Source organism: Balaenoptera acutorostrata, chromosome 4 (assembly GCF_949987535.1).
Source record: "Balaenoptera acutorostrata chromosome 4, mBalAcu1.1, whole genome shotgun sequence".
Classification (NCBI taxonomy): domain Eukaryota; kingdom Metazoa; phylum Chordata; class Mammalia; order Artiodactyla; family Balaenopteridae; genus Balaenoptera; species Balaenoptera acutorostrata.
The window spans coordinates 151,858,069-151,876,210 of NC_080067.1; the positions used below are offsets into that span (position 1 = coordinate 151,858,069).

Sequence of the window (18,142 nt, forward strand, 5' to 3'; positions counted from 1 at the left end):
ATTTGGGTGGTGGGCGGGACCAATGCTCAGGACCCACAGGGCTGGAAGAGGCGCTGGGGGCTGTGCAGGGTGGGGCTTAGTCTCAAGGAACGGAAGGGGCCCAGGCGTGCCCCCCACCCCTGAGCTCAGAGGGCGGGGACCTCACCTGGGAGCCCAGCAGGCTTCCTGGGCTCGAGTGGGTGGGGCAGTTGCCATCCTCTCCTCTCCTGCTCCTCCAGTCTGGGAGGGCCCCTCCCGCCTGCCTCTCCTGATCTCGCTGGCCTCCCTCCTATGCCCCCAGGACCCACGTGGCCTGGAGGGGTGGGGGGCAGCCTTGGAGGGCAGGGGACTGGCCTGGGAGCTCAGCAGTCTCCCTGGCCTGAGTGGGCAAGGTGATCGCCCTCTGCTCCTCTCCCGCTCTTCCCCGAGGCCCCTCCCACCTGCCTCTCCTGATCTCCCCAGCCTCAGGGGCGCCGATCCTGTCTGGCCTCCACTTCTCCTCCCCACTCTGTCCCCCTACATACTCCTGGATCACTTGGAGGTTCCTCCCGTCTCCTTGGGCATCAGCGTCCCCCACCAGCAGCCATAGGTGCCCTAATTGTGGGGAGACGCTAACTTCGCGTCTTCCCACATGGCTGTCTTGGCTCCGCCTCCCTCAAGGTTTTTTTTAAATTGATTTTTAGGAGCCAATTTATATTAAGAATCATAATCTCCATATAATCCATACTTTTTCTAGTGGGTCATTTGTATCTTGATTCTGTTTGTTTTTGAACTGTTCTAATTATTTTATGAAAAGTATGGTTACTTGTGCTTAATTTCAGATTATGAATATATCTGATTTGTTTCAAAGTGATTCTTCTGGGGTGGTCAGCATAACCCTGTGGGGGAAACAGTTTACCTCCTGTGTTTGCCCACTTCCTGCCAGAGGCTGCCCCAGACCTTCCCACCAGGGCCTCTGTCTCACTGATGGTGTATATTGTCCACGAATCGTGCGCATGCTACTTGCTGCGTGCCAAAAGAAGAGAGAGCAGCATTCTCTTTCTATCTGAGATCAATTTGCATAAGTTTTGGGTCTTAATGGCTTAAGGAAGAAATACTTTATCTTTAAACTGGATGCAGTAACAGTGTTATAACACCCTGTATAGCATTCATCGTCTTCTGTATGATACTCAGTTTCAGTAATGAAGAATTCTTTTTTGTTTGTTTTGTTTTGTTTTGTTCTGTTTTTTTGGCTACGCCTTGGCATGTGGGATCTTAGTTCCCCAACCAGGGATCGAACCCGCACCCCCTGCATTGGAAGCGCAGAGTCTTAACCACTGGACCGCCAGGGAAGTCCTAAAGAATTCTTTTAATAGGTAACTACATGGAAAATTTCAAAACTTCTTGTGTTCAAGAGGAATAGTCTTTAAATTGTCCATGCAGGCGGCTGGGTCACCCTCCCCGCTGTGGGTGGTCTGAGAGCCTACAGCCTCACCCCAGGTAAGCTCACTCCCTTCCTCACCCTGATCCCCACCCTGGTCTCCCTGCATCTAGCTCTGCCTTTCAGGGTTCAATGGGGGAACCTTTTTACGTGAGGCCGTGAGAGGGTTTGGAAGTAAAGTTTGCCAGGGGCAGTGCAAAGTGAGAAATTGAGATGTTATTCTTAGTTTTAAGTGCCAACTGAGTATGGGGCACCTTACTCCCCAGGCTCTGAAATTGACTGAAAAGGCCAGATATCATGAATGTTCATTACAGATGCCACAAGCCCAAAGTTGAAGAAGGGCCACAAGGGGCCAGATGAAGCTTTGAGGGGAAAAGGGAGCACAGAGGCATTGTCACCTGTCACCACTCCCAGCAGCAGCGAGCTGGATTTGCAGGTGTGTGCACCCAGGTGCTGCAGGGCTCCAGGTGGAAGCAGCAGGACGGAGGCTGTCTGCAGGCTGTTGTGCTCTGATGGAGTGGAGCACAAGTTCAAAGACAAGCAGTGCTTAGCATTTACTTTACATGAGAAGATAAAGAAAGAAGGTCAACTTCTGGCATGATGGCCTGAGAAGCTCCATAGACATGCTAGCCAGCAAAATGGGTGAAAATTATTTTTTTTAAACTTCTAAGCCTTTGGAAATAGTCCTAAGTGCATACAACAAATGAAGAAATGTCTATACATGAAAGCTAATTAATAACAGCAAGAGTCTGTTATTTGAACCAAGACTGCTCCTTCCCTCCCACCTCCCAGCTGAGCCAAGCAGAAACTCCACTCCAATCAGGCACAGCCAAGAACACAGGCTCCTGCCCCCAGTTACCTGTTGATGCAGCTAAGTTCTGGGTGAGTGCAAGTGAGAGGTGAGAGATCTCTTCTTCCATCCAGCCTCTGCTCATGGAATGGAGCCTCTACCTTGGGTAAAGTGCCTCTGAGCGTGCAGGGCCCTGGGTGCCCTTCCCAGCTCTTAAGATAGTGGTTCCGTACCAGGAGAGGCAAGCTGGGAGGACCGTAGGCTACTGCCCCCAACTCCACTGAGTGCTCAGCTCCTAAAGCAGGGGTGTCACTCAGAGAGACGTGTGCCGTTGTTCGCACTCCTAGGCCCAGAACCCTGGCTTGGAGGTTTTGCCTGGGGGGAGAGGCAAGCTATAAAACGGATATCTCCCCATCTCTTCCTAAAGGAACTGACTTCATTTGCACCAGAGCATGGAGAAGTTCAATCATAAGGACACTCTCAAAAGCAGTACAAGTGTGGTGAAAGGCAATTGGGAGGAAGTTCATAGATTCAATGAAGATACAAGCTAACTTGTAGGCCAAGTAGTTTGCAGGAGAACCAGGGAAAGAGACAGCTAGGAAGAGCCCTCCTGGCGTTAGAACAAATCTCAAACACTGACTTTGGGAACTATTTCTTCAATAAATCCTGAATTGGATCAAATTCGGCTATAGAGCAATTTATGCCCCCAGAGCACTGCTGAAATGATAGAGCAGTCAGCTGGCAGTCGGTGGAACTTCACAGCTGGGTGTGGTCAGGGAAAGGGACTGGAGAGACCTGCCAAAAGCACCATCACCCCAGGCCAACTAAGCCTGCCCAAGGCTGTACCTCCTTGAGGGACAATAGCAGAAGCTTCACGCAGGGGCAGAGGGGAAGAGATTTCACTGAAGTAATCCAGCCAGTCATTAAACTAATAAAGGCCTGGAGGGAGGAGGGAGTGGCAAGAACCAGGAGTTGCTACAATGTATTATCTAAAATGCCCAGTTTTCCCCCCACATTACAAAACACGTAAAGAAACAGAAAAGTATGACTTATACACTAGGAAAAAAGGACAACAGATAATGCCTGTGAGATTAACCAGATGTCAGATTTAACAAAGACTTGAAAGTAGCCAAATATGTCACAGAACTAAAGGAAACCATGATTAAAGAAGTAAAGGTATGATGGCAGTGTCACATCAAATAAAGAATATCCATAAAGAGATTAAAATGTTAAATATAATGTATAATGTTTTATATAATGTAAATAATATAGGTATCATTTATATAAACATAAATGTATAAATACAGATATCATTTATATAAATGTAAACCAAAGAGAAATTTCTGGAGTTGGGAAAGTACAATCACTGAAAGGAAAAATTCACTAGAGGGGCTCGACAGTAGTTTTGAACTGGAAGAAGAAAGAATTAGCAAACTTGAAAGTAGATTGATAAATATTATGCAATCCAAAGAACAGAGGGGGACAAAAGAATGAAGAAAAATGAACATAGTCTCAGAGACACGTGGGACACCACTAAGCTCACCAACAATATGTGTAATGGGAGTACCAGAAGGGGAAGAGACAGAGAAAAGAGCAGAAAAAAATTCAAAGAAATAATGGCTGAGAACTCCCCAGATATATTGAAAACCTACACATCAGGGAGCTCAAGAAACTCCAAGTAGGATAAACACAAGAAGCTGCACAGACATATGGTAAAAATACCGAAACACAAAAGGGGAAATCTTGAAATCAGCAAGAGAGAAACTATTTTCACTTACTAGGGAACCCCAATAAGATTGATAGCTGAATTCTCAGCAGCAATAATGGAGGCCAGAAGACAGTGGGAGAACATATTCAAAGAGCTGAAAGAAAAAAACTATCAACCAAGAATTGTATCTTTCAAAAGTGGAGGCCAAATAGACATTCCCAGATATACAAAAACCGATTGAATTTGTTGCTAGCCAACTTGCATTACCAGTAATACTAAAGAAAGTCCTTTGGGCTAAAAGCAGGTGACCCCAAATGGTAACTTGAATTCACATGAAAAAACAAAACACTGGTAAAGATAAAGGTAATTATAAGATGATATAAATGCATAATTTTTTCTCCTTAGCTGATTTAAAAATCAATTGTATAAAATAATATGATTATAATGTAATCTTGGTCTTATAGAAATAAAATGCATGTGTAATATTTTTACCAATAACAGTACAAAAGAAGTTGGTGGGAGCAAAGCTGTATTGGGCTACTTTTCAGGTGGTAAAGTAATAATTATAACAATGTACTGTTGGGTTTGTAACATTAATAGATGTAGTATATATTTAAAAATCATAAAAAGGAGGAAAATGGAATAGAGAGATGTAGGAACAATGTTTCTATATCTCACTGGAAGTAAGCTAGTATAAATCTGAAGCTGATTCTGATGTTAGGATGCATACCACTAAAAAAATAGTGAAAATATCATTCAAGAAATTCAAATGCTTCATTAGAAAATATTTACTTAATGCCAAAGAAAGTGGTAAGGGAGGATTAGAGGCAAAAAAAGAAAAAAAAAAGACGAGACATACAGAAAATGAAAAGTACAGTGGCAGAGGTAAATCCAACTATATCAATAATAACAGTAAATGTGGGTTAAACATTCAAAGGGCAGATTTTTCAGACTGTGTGTATTACCCTACTATATGCTACTAACAAGAGACATGTTTTAGATTCAAAGATACAAATAGATTGAAAGTAAAACAATGGAAAAAGATATTTCATGCAGATAGCAACCACGAGAAAGCTGTAGTGGCTTTACTAGTATTAGATAAAATACACTTTAAAACAAAAATATTTACTAGAAGAGATAAAAAGGGACATTTTATAATGATAAAAGGACCAACCCATTAGAAAGACCTAATAATTATAAATATGTATGCACCTAACAATAGAGCACTGAAATATATGGAGCAAAAACTGATAGAAAAGAAAGGATGATAGTTGGAGACATCAATACACCATTTTCTATAATGGATAGAATAACTAGGCAGAACATCAACAAGGTAATGGAGGACTTGAACCACACTATAAACCAACTAGACTTAAAAGACATCTATAAAACACTCTACCCAAGAACAGCAGAAGGGACTTCCCTGGTGGTGCAGTGGTTAAGAATCCGCCTGCCCATGCAGGGGACACAGGTTCGAGCCCTGGTCCGGGAAGATCCCACATGCCGCGGAGCAACTAAGCCTGTGTGCCACAACTACTGAGCCTGCGCTCTAGAGCCCATGAGCCACAACTTCTGAGCCCGCATGCCACAACTACTGAAGCCTGTGCGCCTACAGCCCGTGCTCCGCAACAAGAGAAGCTACCAAAATGAGAAGCCTGCGCACCTCAACGAAGAGTAGCCCCTGCTCACCGCAACTAGAGAAAGCCTGCGTGCAGCAATGAAAACACAATGCAGCCAAAAATAAGTTAATTAATTTAGAAAAAAAGATGTAATAGGTTCTGGTTCAAAAGATAAAATGCATATACAAAGCTGTAAAAAAAAAAAAAAAAAGAACAGCAGAATATACATCCTTCCTAAGTACACATGGAATATTCTCTAGGCTAGGTTGTATGCTAGGCCATAAAACAAACCTCAATAAATTCTAAAAAGATAAAAGTAATACATAGTTTGTTCTTCAATCACAATGGAATTACATTAGAAATCAACAAAAACTTTTGAGAAGCTGAGAAATATGTAAGAATTGAACAACACATTCCTAAATAAGCAATGAATCAAAGAAATCAGAAGGGAAATCAGAAAATACTTTGAAATGAATGAAAATGAAGAATGGCATGTAGCTAAAGCAGTGCTTAGAGGTAAATTTTTAGCTGTAAATGCCTATATTAAGAAAGAAGAAAGGTCTCAAATCAATAACATAAGTTTCCATCAAAAGACGCTGGAAAAAGAGCAAATAAACCTAAAGCAAGCAGAAGAAAGAAAGTAATAAAAGAGAGTGGAAATTAATGAACTAGATAAGAGAAAAATAATAGAGAAAATCAATGAAACAAAAACAAGTTCTTTGAAAATATCAACCAAATTGACAAACCTTTAGCTAGGTTGACCAAGAAAAAAGAGAAGACTCAACTTACTAGAATCAGAATGAAAGAAAGGACATTACTATTGACCTTACAGAGATTTAAAAAAAAATTATGAAGGAATACTATAAATAATTGTATGCCAACAAATTAGATAACTTAGATGAAATGGACAAATTCCTAGAAAGACATAAACTATAGAACTTGACTCAAGAAGAAACTAACAATCTGAATAGACCTATAGCAAGTGAAGATATTGAATAAGTAATTTTAAAAAAACAAAAAAAAACCCCAAAATACTTCCCACCCAGGTGGCTTCACCACTGAATTCTACCAAACATTTAAGGACAAATTAATACCAGTTCGTCACAAGCCCTTCCTAAAAATAGAAGAGAGAACATTCATTTAATGAGGCCAATATTACCTGATACCAAAACCAGACAATGACATTAACAAGAATAGAAAACTACAGACCATTATCTCTTATGAATATGAACACAAAGATCCTCAACAAAATACTAGCAAACCAAATCCATCAACATACAAAAAGAATCATACACCATGACCAAGTTGGATTTACCCCAGGAATGCAAGGTTGGTTTAAACTGAGAGGCAATTAAGGTAATATACCATATCAATAGAATAAAAACAAAACCCACATGATCATCCTCAATAAATGCAGAAGAAAAAGCATTTGACAAAATTCAGCACCCTAGGAATAGAAGGGAATTTACTTAACCTGATAAAGGACATTACGAAAATCCCACAGCTAACATCGTACTTAATGATGAAAGACCGAATGCTTTCCCCCTACAATCAGGAACACTTAGGGGAGGATCACACAAGGTGTAAGAACCAGGAGAAGGGGAAGGGGGTACCCTAGGATGTATCCACACACCAGCCAACACCCGTTCCTGAGCGAGAACGCTGCAGCCCAGAGGGGGCCGACTGCAGTGAGACTGGCTGGGGACTGGGGTGTCGCTGCTCCCTCCTACCCTCTGCCTCGCACACCGTTCAGTCTTGAGTGAGGCCTGCCCTACAGGGCGGGCAGGCACAATTCCTCCAGCAGGATCACCCAGGCACACAGTGCTGCCTTGCTAACCTGGTGTTTCCTAACTTCCCTGAGGATGAGACTCACCTGAGTTCTTTTTTTTTTTTTTTTTTTTTTAATTAATTAATTAATTTATTTATTTATGGCTGTGTTGGGTCTTCGTTTCTGTGCGAGGGCTTTCTCTAGTTGCGGCGAGCGGGGGCCACTCTTCATCGCGATGCGCGGGCCTCTCACTGTCGTGGCCTCTCTTGTTGTGGAGCACAGGCTCCAGACGCGCAGGCTCAGTAGTTGTGGCTCACGGGCCCAGTTGCTCCGTGGCATGTGGGATCCTCCCAGACCGGGGCTCGAACCCGTGTCCCCTGCATTGGCAGGCAGATTCTCAACCACTGCGCCACCAGGGAAGCCCTCACCTGAGTTCTTATTAAGACAGTCCCACAGCCAGACAAGGTCACATCCCAGATCTGGGACGCCTGGTGCCTGGGATAGTTAACAAGCTCCCAGGGGAGTTTTCTGTTCAGGGCTCTGTGGGGCCCACATGACCCAGTGTCCGCACCGAACCCAGCACAGAGGGGAACATTTCAGGGGTGGCCTCCTCTGTGTGCGAGCTACTCCAGGGACCTGCATGATAAATGAATGGTGCTGGGGTTAGGCTCTGTCCTTGAGGAGGTTGCCAGTCTCAGCCTCGGCTCTGCTCCAGCTCCAGCCGAGAGGCCAAACCTCCCTCCTTGGCCTCCTGCTGATGTGCTTGAATAGCGTGTCTTTTTCGCACGCCCTTCTTTGCAAGAGGCCAGTCCTTTCCTCCACAAATGCAGTGAGAGGAGGTTGTGAAAGGGTCTTACTCTGCCGATTGCTAGCAGACATGCCATGAGTGTCATAATTAAAGGGGTGCAGGACCCTCTCTCTGCTTCAGGATGAGGGACTGGGCACCCCCTGTCCACGCCTGCCTGGCCCGAAGGCCACCCAGCTGCCAGCACAGGGGCTGCCCAGGCCACGTCCAAGCTCCAGCTGGTTGAGGTGAAGGGTGAGAGCCACTGTCCTCCAATCTGTCTCCTGATGCCCAGAGGTCTCCATCATCTGCAGTTACAAGAACCCAAGTTTCCTGGGCCAGAGAGGGATGGATCCCTAAATTTAAATGTCCTGCTCAAGAAAATCTCGATGCTATGAACCATGTAAGTTGGCTGCTGAGGCTCATATGAGACAATTGTCGTCTGAGCCCGATTTTAATTTTGATTATAATCTTTGGTGTTCGTCAAAACAGACTTGTTTTTCATTGACTTTGAATAAATGTGATAAAGTTGAACTGGAAAATTCAAACAAATAAAGTAAATAAAAATAAAACAAAGTAAATAAAAATCAAAACCCTGAAACAACAGCAAACAAACCTCATGGGGCAGAGATGTGGGCCTTCCCAGAACTTTCCGGGAAGAGTTGTCAAACTGGGGCCTCAGCTGGGGGCGGGCAGGCCAGGGCTGAAGGGCCCCCCTTGCCTTGGAGACGAGGGTGGGGTCCAGCAGGTAGCAGCTCACAGGCTCATGGAGCTCAAGGGGCTGTCATGCTGTGGAGACCAGCTGTCCCCAGGAAGAAACCTACAGTGGGGCCCCCCACTGGCCCAGGGGAAAGCTCGCTTCCCTTTGTAGCTGAAGGGAAGCAGGGCCGGTGCTGGGGAGGGTCAGGTCTAAAATGGTGGGCGGAGTGAGAGCCAGCGGGCAGAGGCCCTGGGAACTGACCCCAGGGCCAGAGAAGGCCGGGAGGGCCGGGGGGCCTGCGCCTACCCAACCTCCACCTCCACGTCACTGCTCCTGGTTCTCTGGGCAGGGCCAGGGCTAAGGAGGGAACGTGGCCAGGGATCAGGAATCGCGGTCCCCGCAGGCCTCGAGGACGGGGTATGGCGGGACTCTGTGCGGCGGTGGGGGGGCCCTGAAACCTCGAGTCCCCCTCCTGCTGTGGTCATGAGTTGAGGAGTCCTTCCTCTGGTGGCAGGAAAGTCTGGCGATGTTGTTGCCTGGACTGCGGGCAGGGGCAGCCGTGCCTGCCAGGGTGGTCCACGCTGTCCAGAGGGTGAAGGGTGGGTCCCCAGCAGGCCCCAGACTCTTTGACAGCACTTGACACTGCGGGGCCAACAAATGGGATCCTGGCCATGGCCTCAGGGTCTCGCCCCGAGACACTCAATGTTGCTCTCAGGGACAGTTCTCTGGGCGGCTGTGGATCAAGCTGATAAACCGATAGAGCACAGGAAGTCCTGTGAGGCTGAACTGGACCGTGGGGAAGGCAACCTGGGGCAGAGTTCCCCTTGTCCTTTCTCTGAGGCCCTGAGTGAATTGTCTTTGCTCCTGGCTAAAGTCGGGACCTGATTTTCCCTGGTGATGCCTGAGACAGGTCATCCCTGCAACCACATGCCCCAGGCACCCTCCTACCCACCTGGAGATGCCACCTGCCAGGGGCCGTGTGGGACCATCACCACCCACTCATGGAACTAGACGGTGCCTCTAGTTGAGGACAGGTCAGAGGAGGATGAGGGACGTTTTACAAACTGGAGCTCATGGTAGTAGGTGAGAGGAAGCCCCCAGGAGCCCCAAAGATGGCCATGCAGATATGCTGAGAAGCAGCTTCCCTCCTTGTGGTAAAGGAGCATCCCCTGGATGTGGGGTCAGGGGGCACACTCAGCGGCGGCCCTAGGCAGGCTCCCTGGGGGCTGGGGCACTGGGGTTCTTTCCTGTGCGCTTTGGAAGCACAGTGGACATCTGGGAACTGTCGCTTTGGGATTCTTGGGTCAACGGGGGCAAGGGAAGTACCAGCAGAGACTTATTCAACTTGTGGCTAAAGCAGTGATGAACAGAGGCATAGAGACGTGGTTGGAAAGCAAGCTGGAGAGGTACGTCCACCGCAGCACCACAGCCCAGAGCCAGCTCCCCTCCCCATCCCCGTCTGACCTTTCGTGCACAGGCTATGCTGGCCCCTGGGCTGAGCCAGACAGGCATGGTCCACCCTCCAGGCTCCCCACCCTGGCATGTCCCTGTGTCAACAAAAATTCAACTAGCAATCAAGAAGAAAAATGGAATTTTATTCAAGACAAACAGAGGATTATAACCTGGAAGACAGATAGAAACTCTGAGAACTGTTCCACCTGTTAAAAGTTGACGGCACAGTCATACATTCTCAAGACAAAGGATTGTACATCAAAATGACATACTGATAATTTGCATGAAGTTCACCAAGGATACATGGTCCAGGTAAGCACATATAAAGTGAGAAGCAAGTCACCATGACCCCCTGCAGAGCTGGTGCCCACTCGGGGCCACTTTTGGTCTCTGACGTTCCTGCCAGGACCAGTGTATTTCCCCTCCCTGGCAACTGGTCCAGAGAGGGCCACGTGATGCCCACCAGGCTGGAAGTTCCTAGCAGGAGGTGGTGAGCAACTGAGGAGAGAGAAGGTCATCCCTCCGGACAGGCACTGCCCCTCCAGCTCCATCCCTCTACACCCTGGCCCTTTATGTCCCTCCCATGGCCCGCCCCTCCCCTTTATGTCCCTCCCATGGTCCCGCCCCTTTATCTCCCTCCCATGGCCCCACCCCTCCAGCTCTGCTCCTTTATGTCCTTCCCATGGCCCCACCCCTCCACAACCCACCTCTTTATGTCCCTCCCATGGCCCCGCCCCTTTATGGCCCTCCCATGGCCCCACCCCTCCAGCCCTGCTCCTTTATGTCCTTCCCCATGGCCCCGCCCCTCCACAGACCCACCCCTTTATGTCCCTCCCCTGGACCCGCCCCTCCCCACCCAAGCTTCCTGACCCTGGCCTGGGAGGTGCAGCATCTGCAGCCCTGATGACGCCAGGATGCGTGGACTTCACTCCTTTTCCCAGTTTTGCAGGAATTTAGCTTTTATTTCATGTTTTACGGCTACAGAGGCTTGTTACAGTGCTTTTTATTTAATGCAAATACAAGTGACCAATTAGTTTATGATTTCCAAGTCTGTGTCCTTAAAAAAAAGCAAAACAGAAAAACGGTGGATAAGCTTAATTTGAATTTTCCTGGAAGTAATTCTTAATATTTGTAACTTGATTTATTTGAATTGGTGGATACAGAAGCATAAAGGTCATAAAGTTCCCTGGCTTCACCAACAGCCACAAGCAGACCCTGTCTGCGCACAGACAGGTCGGGAATGACCTTCACCAACAGACCAAACACATCCGTCATAACCCTCATTCTACAGGCAGGACAGGAGGCGTGGGTGCTTGGGTACAGCTGTCTCCAGAGGCACAGCTGAGACCCGGCCCGAGCCCCCTGCCCCCGCTGCCCCACGCCCCATAGAGCCAGCAAAGTGTGATCCTGTCGGGAGAACCCCACTGAATGTAGACGCTTGATTCTCAGTTCTGATTACAGTTACAATGTCAGTACTTGTTGGCTTGTGAAACAGATTTTCCATTTAGAACTGTTAGCATTAACTACTCACTCAATAATCACAGCTCACCTGTAGGAAAGGGCTCTAAATGTGACCATGCTCTTTGGTAGGTGGGACAGACTGTCGGGCCACCCAACCACATTAGGTTTCATTTGCCCCAGTGATGAGCAGATTTAATGAAGGGCAGCCTTTTCAAAGGATGGTGGACAAAGCTTTGTGTTTTTAAATGTAGTGGAGGCTTACGGAAACCACAGTGCTCCAGGCATTTCTGGTAATCAGTTTGTTTTTTCTGGGTTAGGGGGTCTACACAGCCAGGATAGCCAGTACAGCACATGCTTTGTGACTGAGGATTGACTTTCCTAAGTGATGATTACCAAGAGTCCCTGGGGCCAGTCAGCTAACACGGATGCCTAACAGCGCTGAAATAATGCTGGGGGCCACTAAAAACAGCCCTTTGGAAAGAGGTTTCAATTTTTCATTCGCGAAGCAAATCAAGCTCCCTAATTAGCTACGACACAGCTGGGAAGCTCAGCCCCTAGTACCCTGCAAGCCCTGCCTTGGCTTCCCTGCCCGACCTCCGTCTCTGCTACAGGAACAGCCCAGCTGCTTTCTCTAGTTCATTCGTGTTCAAAGAACTCATGGCAGGCAGTGGTAACCATGGCAACAAAAGCCATAAATTCCTGGAAGTCGCATTCACCATCTCCATCGTTGTCCAGTGTCTCCATGACTTTGTCCACAACCTCCTGCTCCTTGATTTCCTAAGAGAAATAAGAGCAGTTGTCCAGCTTGTTTCTAAATGAAGTATAAGGACATCAAAACATGATCAGAAGTTGGCTGGCTTTAATAATTTGTATCAGAAACAACCTAAGACATGAAATGCAAAATGCCAGAAAGGACTTCTCCTGTGACCGGGAGGCTGTTGGCTGGCAGGTCTCTGGGGGTCTGAGCCTTGTCTTCCACCTTCCTTTAGGTCCAGTGGGGCCTGGCCTACTTAAAAACTGAATGGAACAGCCAAGATCTGAAAAACTGCGGGTTGTTTGTGTTAAAATACCCAGAAAAGAATAGCACGGTCTAGATCAGCCTGAGCATATTATATGCAAATGTCTGAACTTCTGGCCCCTGTAAGTTTTTCATTGCTTCTGTGTGTAGAAGGCCCTATAGTGAGGGCTTCCAGTGGATTTTCATGTTTTGAAAGCGGTTTTTGGCTGAAATAACTCTTGGGAACATACCCTAAATTTATTAACTTCTTGTGTCTTTTTGCCACTTGAGTTGCCTTCCAGGTGTCCTGGGACTTTTCCTGACATTCTGCCCAACGTGCAGCCAAGTGAGGGTGAAAGAGTCTCAGAGGAACGGACACAGTGAAGGAAAGATGTACACTGAGCGGACTGCTCTGAATAACCAGTCCTCAGGGCAGGAGAGCTTGGCCTGAAGAAGTTGAGTGTAATGTACAGTGGCTGCCTTGGATGTAAAACATGTAAAAGGTTGAGATTCCTGTGGGCATTGGGGTGGGACCTATACACAACTGCTAAAAGATTAATTTCAATTACATGATCGATTTGCCTCCAAACAGAAACTACCTCATAAAACCAGGCCAGCAATGTTCATGATACCTTGATACACTTACTGTGAATTACTTATCTTTTACAAGTTGTGGTTCCCACACGCTAAGCTTTTTCTGTGTTTTAAATCAATAATTAATGACAGTAGCTGCACTTGTTGAGCCGCACTTGACAAGCACTGTCTCATTTCATCCTTTCAACAATTCGTTTTACGGAAGAATCAGGGCCCTTCTTCTGATTGTTAGGTTACGAGGCAGAATCGGGGGGACCAGGTAAATGAAAGCGTACGTGGGGCAGCTGCCACTCGGTGAACTTGGATGCCTGAGAAAACCAGCCCCAGAATCAGACTAGGGGGTCCCACCCCAAGCCTGCAGGCCTCTTCCTCTGCCAATGGGGTGTTTGGGCGGGGCGGGGACAGCGGGGCGGGGACAGCAGGGCGGGAGGAGCCCTGCAGACATGGGACATGGAGCCTGGGCCTTGTCCTACACAGTGGCCCAGCCTGCCCAGGAGGACAGCTGCCCACCACTGTGTGGCAGGGCCCTGGCCTGGGGCTCTCGTATCTTCCCCGGAATTAGCTCTTGGTCAGACACTAGTGCACTGGTTCATGGTCTGGCCATTTCCTCTGCGTGTGACTGGTCACTTCAGTGACCTTGGCTCTGGGCACCAAGGGAAGGTCAGGCACCAGGTGGACTGCAGTTCATTGCCTCGAGGACACGGGGCTCATGCAACAGAGATAATGCGTGTGGCTGATCCGAGGGCAGTGGAGGCAGCGGGTGGGAAAGCCTGGACACACGTCCACCAGAGCAGGAGCTGCCAGGGCAGGACGGGGCTCATTGGGCGCCCTCACGCAGCTTCTCAAGTTCCCCTCCAAGGCCCCTCACCCCACAGAGCCCCCTGCAAGGCCCCGGGGCCTCTCTTGTGAGCAGCTTGTGGCCACTCAGTGATGCATCAGGTCGTGGGGCCTGTGTCTCTCCCAGCATCGACCGAGCTGAGAGCTCAGTAACGTCTGCTGAGTGAACGGCATCTTATCACCATGTAACCATGCAGGAAAAGCTGAAACAGTCCTTTTCCCAAGAACAAAAGCTTATTTTTTAACAGCCTTCTTATATGTTCACTGTGACCCACGGTAAGTCATGAGTATATTTTCCATCCCATTTTGTCATCTTTATTGCTGTACATCCTTAGATTTTTCAGAGAAAAGGCAGTATTATTTGGAACCTGTACTTTTGCATTTGAGACAGCAGTTTTTCCTTGATGCTCCTACTGCACACAGAATGAATATGGTGGGGCCTACCTGAGCCAGCCTCTGTACTGAGGGCTCATCAGTGCAAACACGTTTTCAGAAACAACCTAGGAGTCCTGACACTGACCTGGAACCACCTTCAGGGCAGCTCAGAAGAGAAAGTGGGCAGGTGTTTTCACAAGCAGACAGGAGAGCAGATTAACTTGTCAGTATTAAAGAGCAAGACTCACCTCTAAAAAATGCGAAAGCTCATTGTTGATGAGCTCCTTGAGTTCGGACTTCTTCAGCTTGTGCTTGTCACCCTCCCTTCCGGAATACTGATGGAAGACGTCAATGAGGGCCACCATGGCCTTCTCCAGCTCAGACATCCTGGGGGCCACAAAGAAAGATGCCTTCTAGCACAGAACAGTTAAGGTGTTACCTACTCAGACCTCAGCCCCCAAGGGGCAAGACGGCCTTGGCTCACCTCCCCTTTTGGGCTCAGAGGGGTGCATCTCTCCGGTCACCCCTTGGGACCACTCTTCCCCACCCCCGTTCTCTTTACTCTGTTCCCACGCCCTCTGGCTTCTGGTTGGTTTGGCCAATGGGAAACTTCAGCCAAAATACAGAGGCAGAGCAGTGAAGGGGCTTCAGACTGACTCCTTCCACCACCCCCCTGGAGGCCCCCTCTGCCCTGGCTCCAAGATGAGAGGACAGAGCAGGGGAGCAAGCTGTTAGAATGAACTGCGGTGACTAGGAACCAAATGAGGATACGAAAGTCAATAGGGTCCCTATGCTCTGTCAATGAACAATTAGAAAACATAGCGGGAAAGTCTTATTTTACAGCAGCACACACGTATTACTAAGAATAAGTTTAGCAAGAAAAGTGCAGGTCCTTCCAAAAGATACTAAGGTCATAAAATGTAGGAACTTACTTTCCTTCGAATGGATATATAAATTTAACTCATTTTTTAAAACTCAATTTTTAACAAAAATGTCTATGGCATTTTTTTGTTTTTTGGATGGGTGAGGAACATGACCAAAAAACAGCTGTAAAATTCAACTGGAAAAATAAATATGATAGAATTGCCACAAAATTTTTTGAAAATGAAGATCAAGAAAAGGTACCTTGACTACCAGAAACACACATGTATTATACGGTCGTCTGACGAAGCTGTCGTAGGGAGCAGAACTTGCCACCCCAAATGTCTCTTTGGCATGCAGATTATTTTGGGCTGAAAACGATCAAGGCCCTGAAGTTTCAGGAAGAAACACTGCCCTTCCCCCTTAGCTGCCTGAATCAGAATTTAGATGGAGGGCCTGTTACGGGAATGGAGCACTCACTAGAGATGTCAGCAGAGAATATGGCCCAGGGGTGGGCAGGGGAACTCTTAGAGATCTGAGTCCACTCTGTGTCCCATCACGTCTTCCTGGCACAGCAAACACTGCTTTACCGAACATTTGCTTTTCCATCTCCGTCTGAATTGCTTTCCTCCCCTTTGAAGTCCCAGACCACCCCACCCCCCAACAGCCTCCTTTGTCTTTAGCTGATCATGGTATTTAAGGTGAAGGTCTGGGGCATTTTTGTGAGTGACTCAGTCAGTCTTCCTGGGTCTCTCCCACGTATGCATGTTATTAAACTATGGTTTGAGTTTCTCCTGTTAACCTGTCTCACGTCTACTTAATTCTTAGACCAGCCAGAAGAACCTAGAAGGGTGGAGGGAAATGTCTTCCTCCCCGACACCAGCCCTGAAGCCAGAACAAATGGGCCGGAGGCTGGGCCACTGCCAGGCACTTGGTATTCATGGAGGCGTCGCCATCCACTTCTCCGCACTTGCACTTATCGAAGCAGGAGGCTTCCATCTCCCGTCCCAGCGCATACCTTATACCGTGGCCTGCAACCTAAGGAAACAGCTGTTCAACCCTGGGAATCAGGCAGTTTACAAAGGACTGCTTGTCAATTGTTTCACAGAACTGAGACACTCAGCGAGAGAAATTTGCCAACTTTTGGCCTTGAGTTCTAATCATTAAAGAATCTTTGCAATGTCATAGTTAAAAATAAATAAAAGAATTATGTCTAATTTTTGCAAAACCATTCCTGGGTTGAATATCTTTTGCATCTTAAAAATAAATTGGAATATAACATTTAAATTTTTATTTTTGTTTCTGATTTTCAAATGAAAAAGGATTGAGGATTTTTGCCTTGGCCTGATCTTTGCTAAATTCACCCTATTAATAATCAGTATACTTTGTTTTGCTCTAAGTCCCTAAAAATCAGATATATCACACATAGATAGAATAATGCAGATGGATTAAAATCTTTAACATTTCATACATTCTTATCCTTTGCATTCGTTTTCAATTATTAATTTTTTTAAAACAAAAAACCCAGGAAACTTTCGCATGACCCTTATGCTTCTCAAGCTTCATGATGATTTGGGGACGGGGAGGCTAAATTACTTTCTGTGTGAAGTATGACTAGCGGGATTTTTTTTAAAGGAAAGGCATAAAATATATAACCCACATGCGAAAACTCCATAAAATGTGATTTTCTTCATAACCACACTACAAATTAACTTTTTAAAGTTTTTCCTGTTAAATTCTTCCCAATTGATGGTTAAATTGATGGTCTTTTAAGAGAAATGGAAATCAAATATCCATGTTTCCCTTTCACTTCATTCCATGAATGTTCCACATTAACCTTTTATTTCGAAAACAAGAGAACTTTTGGGGGTTAACTCCTCAGAAGGACGCATCACACAAGATGTGGGAGTCCCTCTGGGCAAGCGGCCCTATCTCCCCAAGAAACTGTAAGACTGAGGAAGGTGAAACCCGCCGTAAACCGCAATTTCTTGGGCTCGATGTGGAATTTACTTGCAAAGGCCCCCTCACTTGCCAGGTGTTGTGGTTTCTGCGCGGCGTCCAGGGCGCCCTGACATGTGCGCGGAGCAAGGCAAGACGCTCGCTCGGAGCATCAGGCCGCCTGTCCTTCTCCGCGGAGGGACGCAAACCCCTGGTCTTCAAGGAGTTAAGGAAGAGGCCTGTTTGCAGCAATCACCTGAGCCACCAGACGTGACGTTTCCCCGACTTGTGGCGACAAAAACAGGCAGAACGGACCTCTAGCTGCCCCGAGTTGAGGGAGCCGTGTCCACAAAGCAGTAGTAAGGTTCACACTTTTGAAATGCTGCCAATTATCCTAAAGGGGCTTTTAAACTACCACCCAGTTCCCAAGCCCACCCTCCGGGCCCTGCCCCCAAAAGACCAGAGCAGGTTCCCCTCAGTGTCCTCACGTCGGCGGTCCTTGGTGGTCGCTCCTGGAACCTCCCGGCTGCCGCGTCCTGAGTAGCAGGAGTCGGGCGGAGGCAGCCTCTTATTCGTTCCCGGGCGGGGGCGGGGCCGGCACGTCCCCCTGCGGGCCAGGCAGCCAATGGGGGCCGAGGGCGGGGTGGGGGGCGGGGCCTGCGCGTCAGCTGGCGCCGCAGCCGGTCGGGCGCGGGGCGGGGGTGCTGGGGCTGCCGGGCTGCACACAGGGCCGCATTGACGGCGCCACCGGGGACTCGTTGGGGAGCCAAGCCTGCACTCGGGCCAAGGAAGAAAAAGGCCCGTGGGGCAGAAAGCGGGGAGTCAGCTTTTTGTGCTGTTTTAAAATTTATGCATGAAT

The 18,142-nt window shown here is 47.6% G+C and overlaps 1 protein-coding gene across 1 annotated transcript; it reads right to left on the reverse strand.

The window, feature by feature from the left end:
- Window positions 1-11,207: 11,207 nt before the first annotated feature.
- Window positions 11,208-17,868, reverse strand: S100B (S100 calcium binding protein B). Its single transcript, XM_007172624.2, has 3 exons — window positions 17,772-17,868; window positions 14,733-14,871; window positions 11,208-12,458 (listed from the first exon to the last, which is right to left on the reverse strand). Exons 2-3 carry the CDS (start codon window positions 14,868-14,870, stop codon window positions 12,318-12,320), a joined length of 279 nt encoding a protein of 92 aa, XP_007172686.1. The 5' UTR covers window position 14,871; window positions 17,772-17,868; the 3' UTR covers window positions 11,208-12,317.
- Between the last annotated feature and the right edge of the window lie 274 nt (window positions 17,869-18,142).

Coding starts and splice junctions, on each gene's coding strand:
- S100B (XM_007172624.2), bottom strand. CDS start 14,870: ATGTCTGAGCTGGAGAAGGCCATGGTGGCCCTCATTGACGTCTTCCAT. Junction 12,459..14,732: donor AGCTTTCGCATTTTTTAGAG/GTGAGTCTTGCT, acceptor TATTTCTCTTAG/GAAATCAAGGAGCAGGAGGT.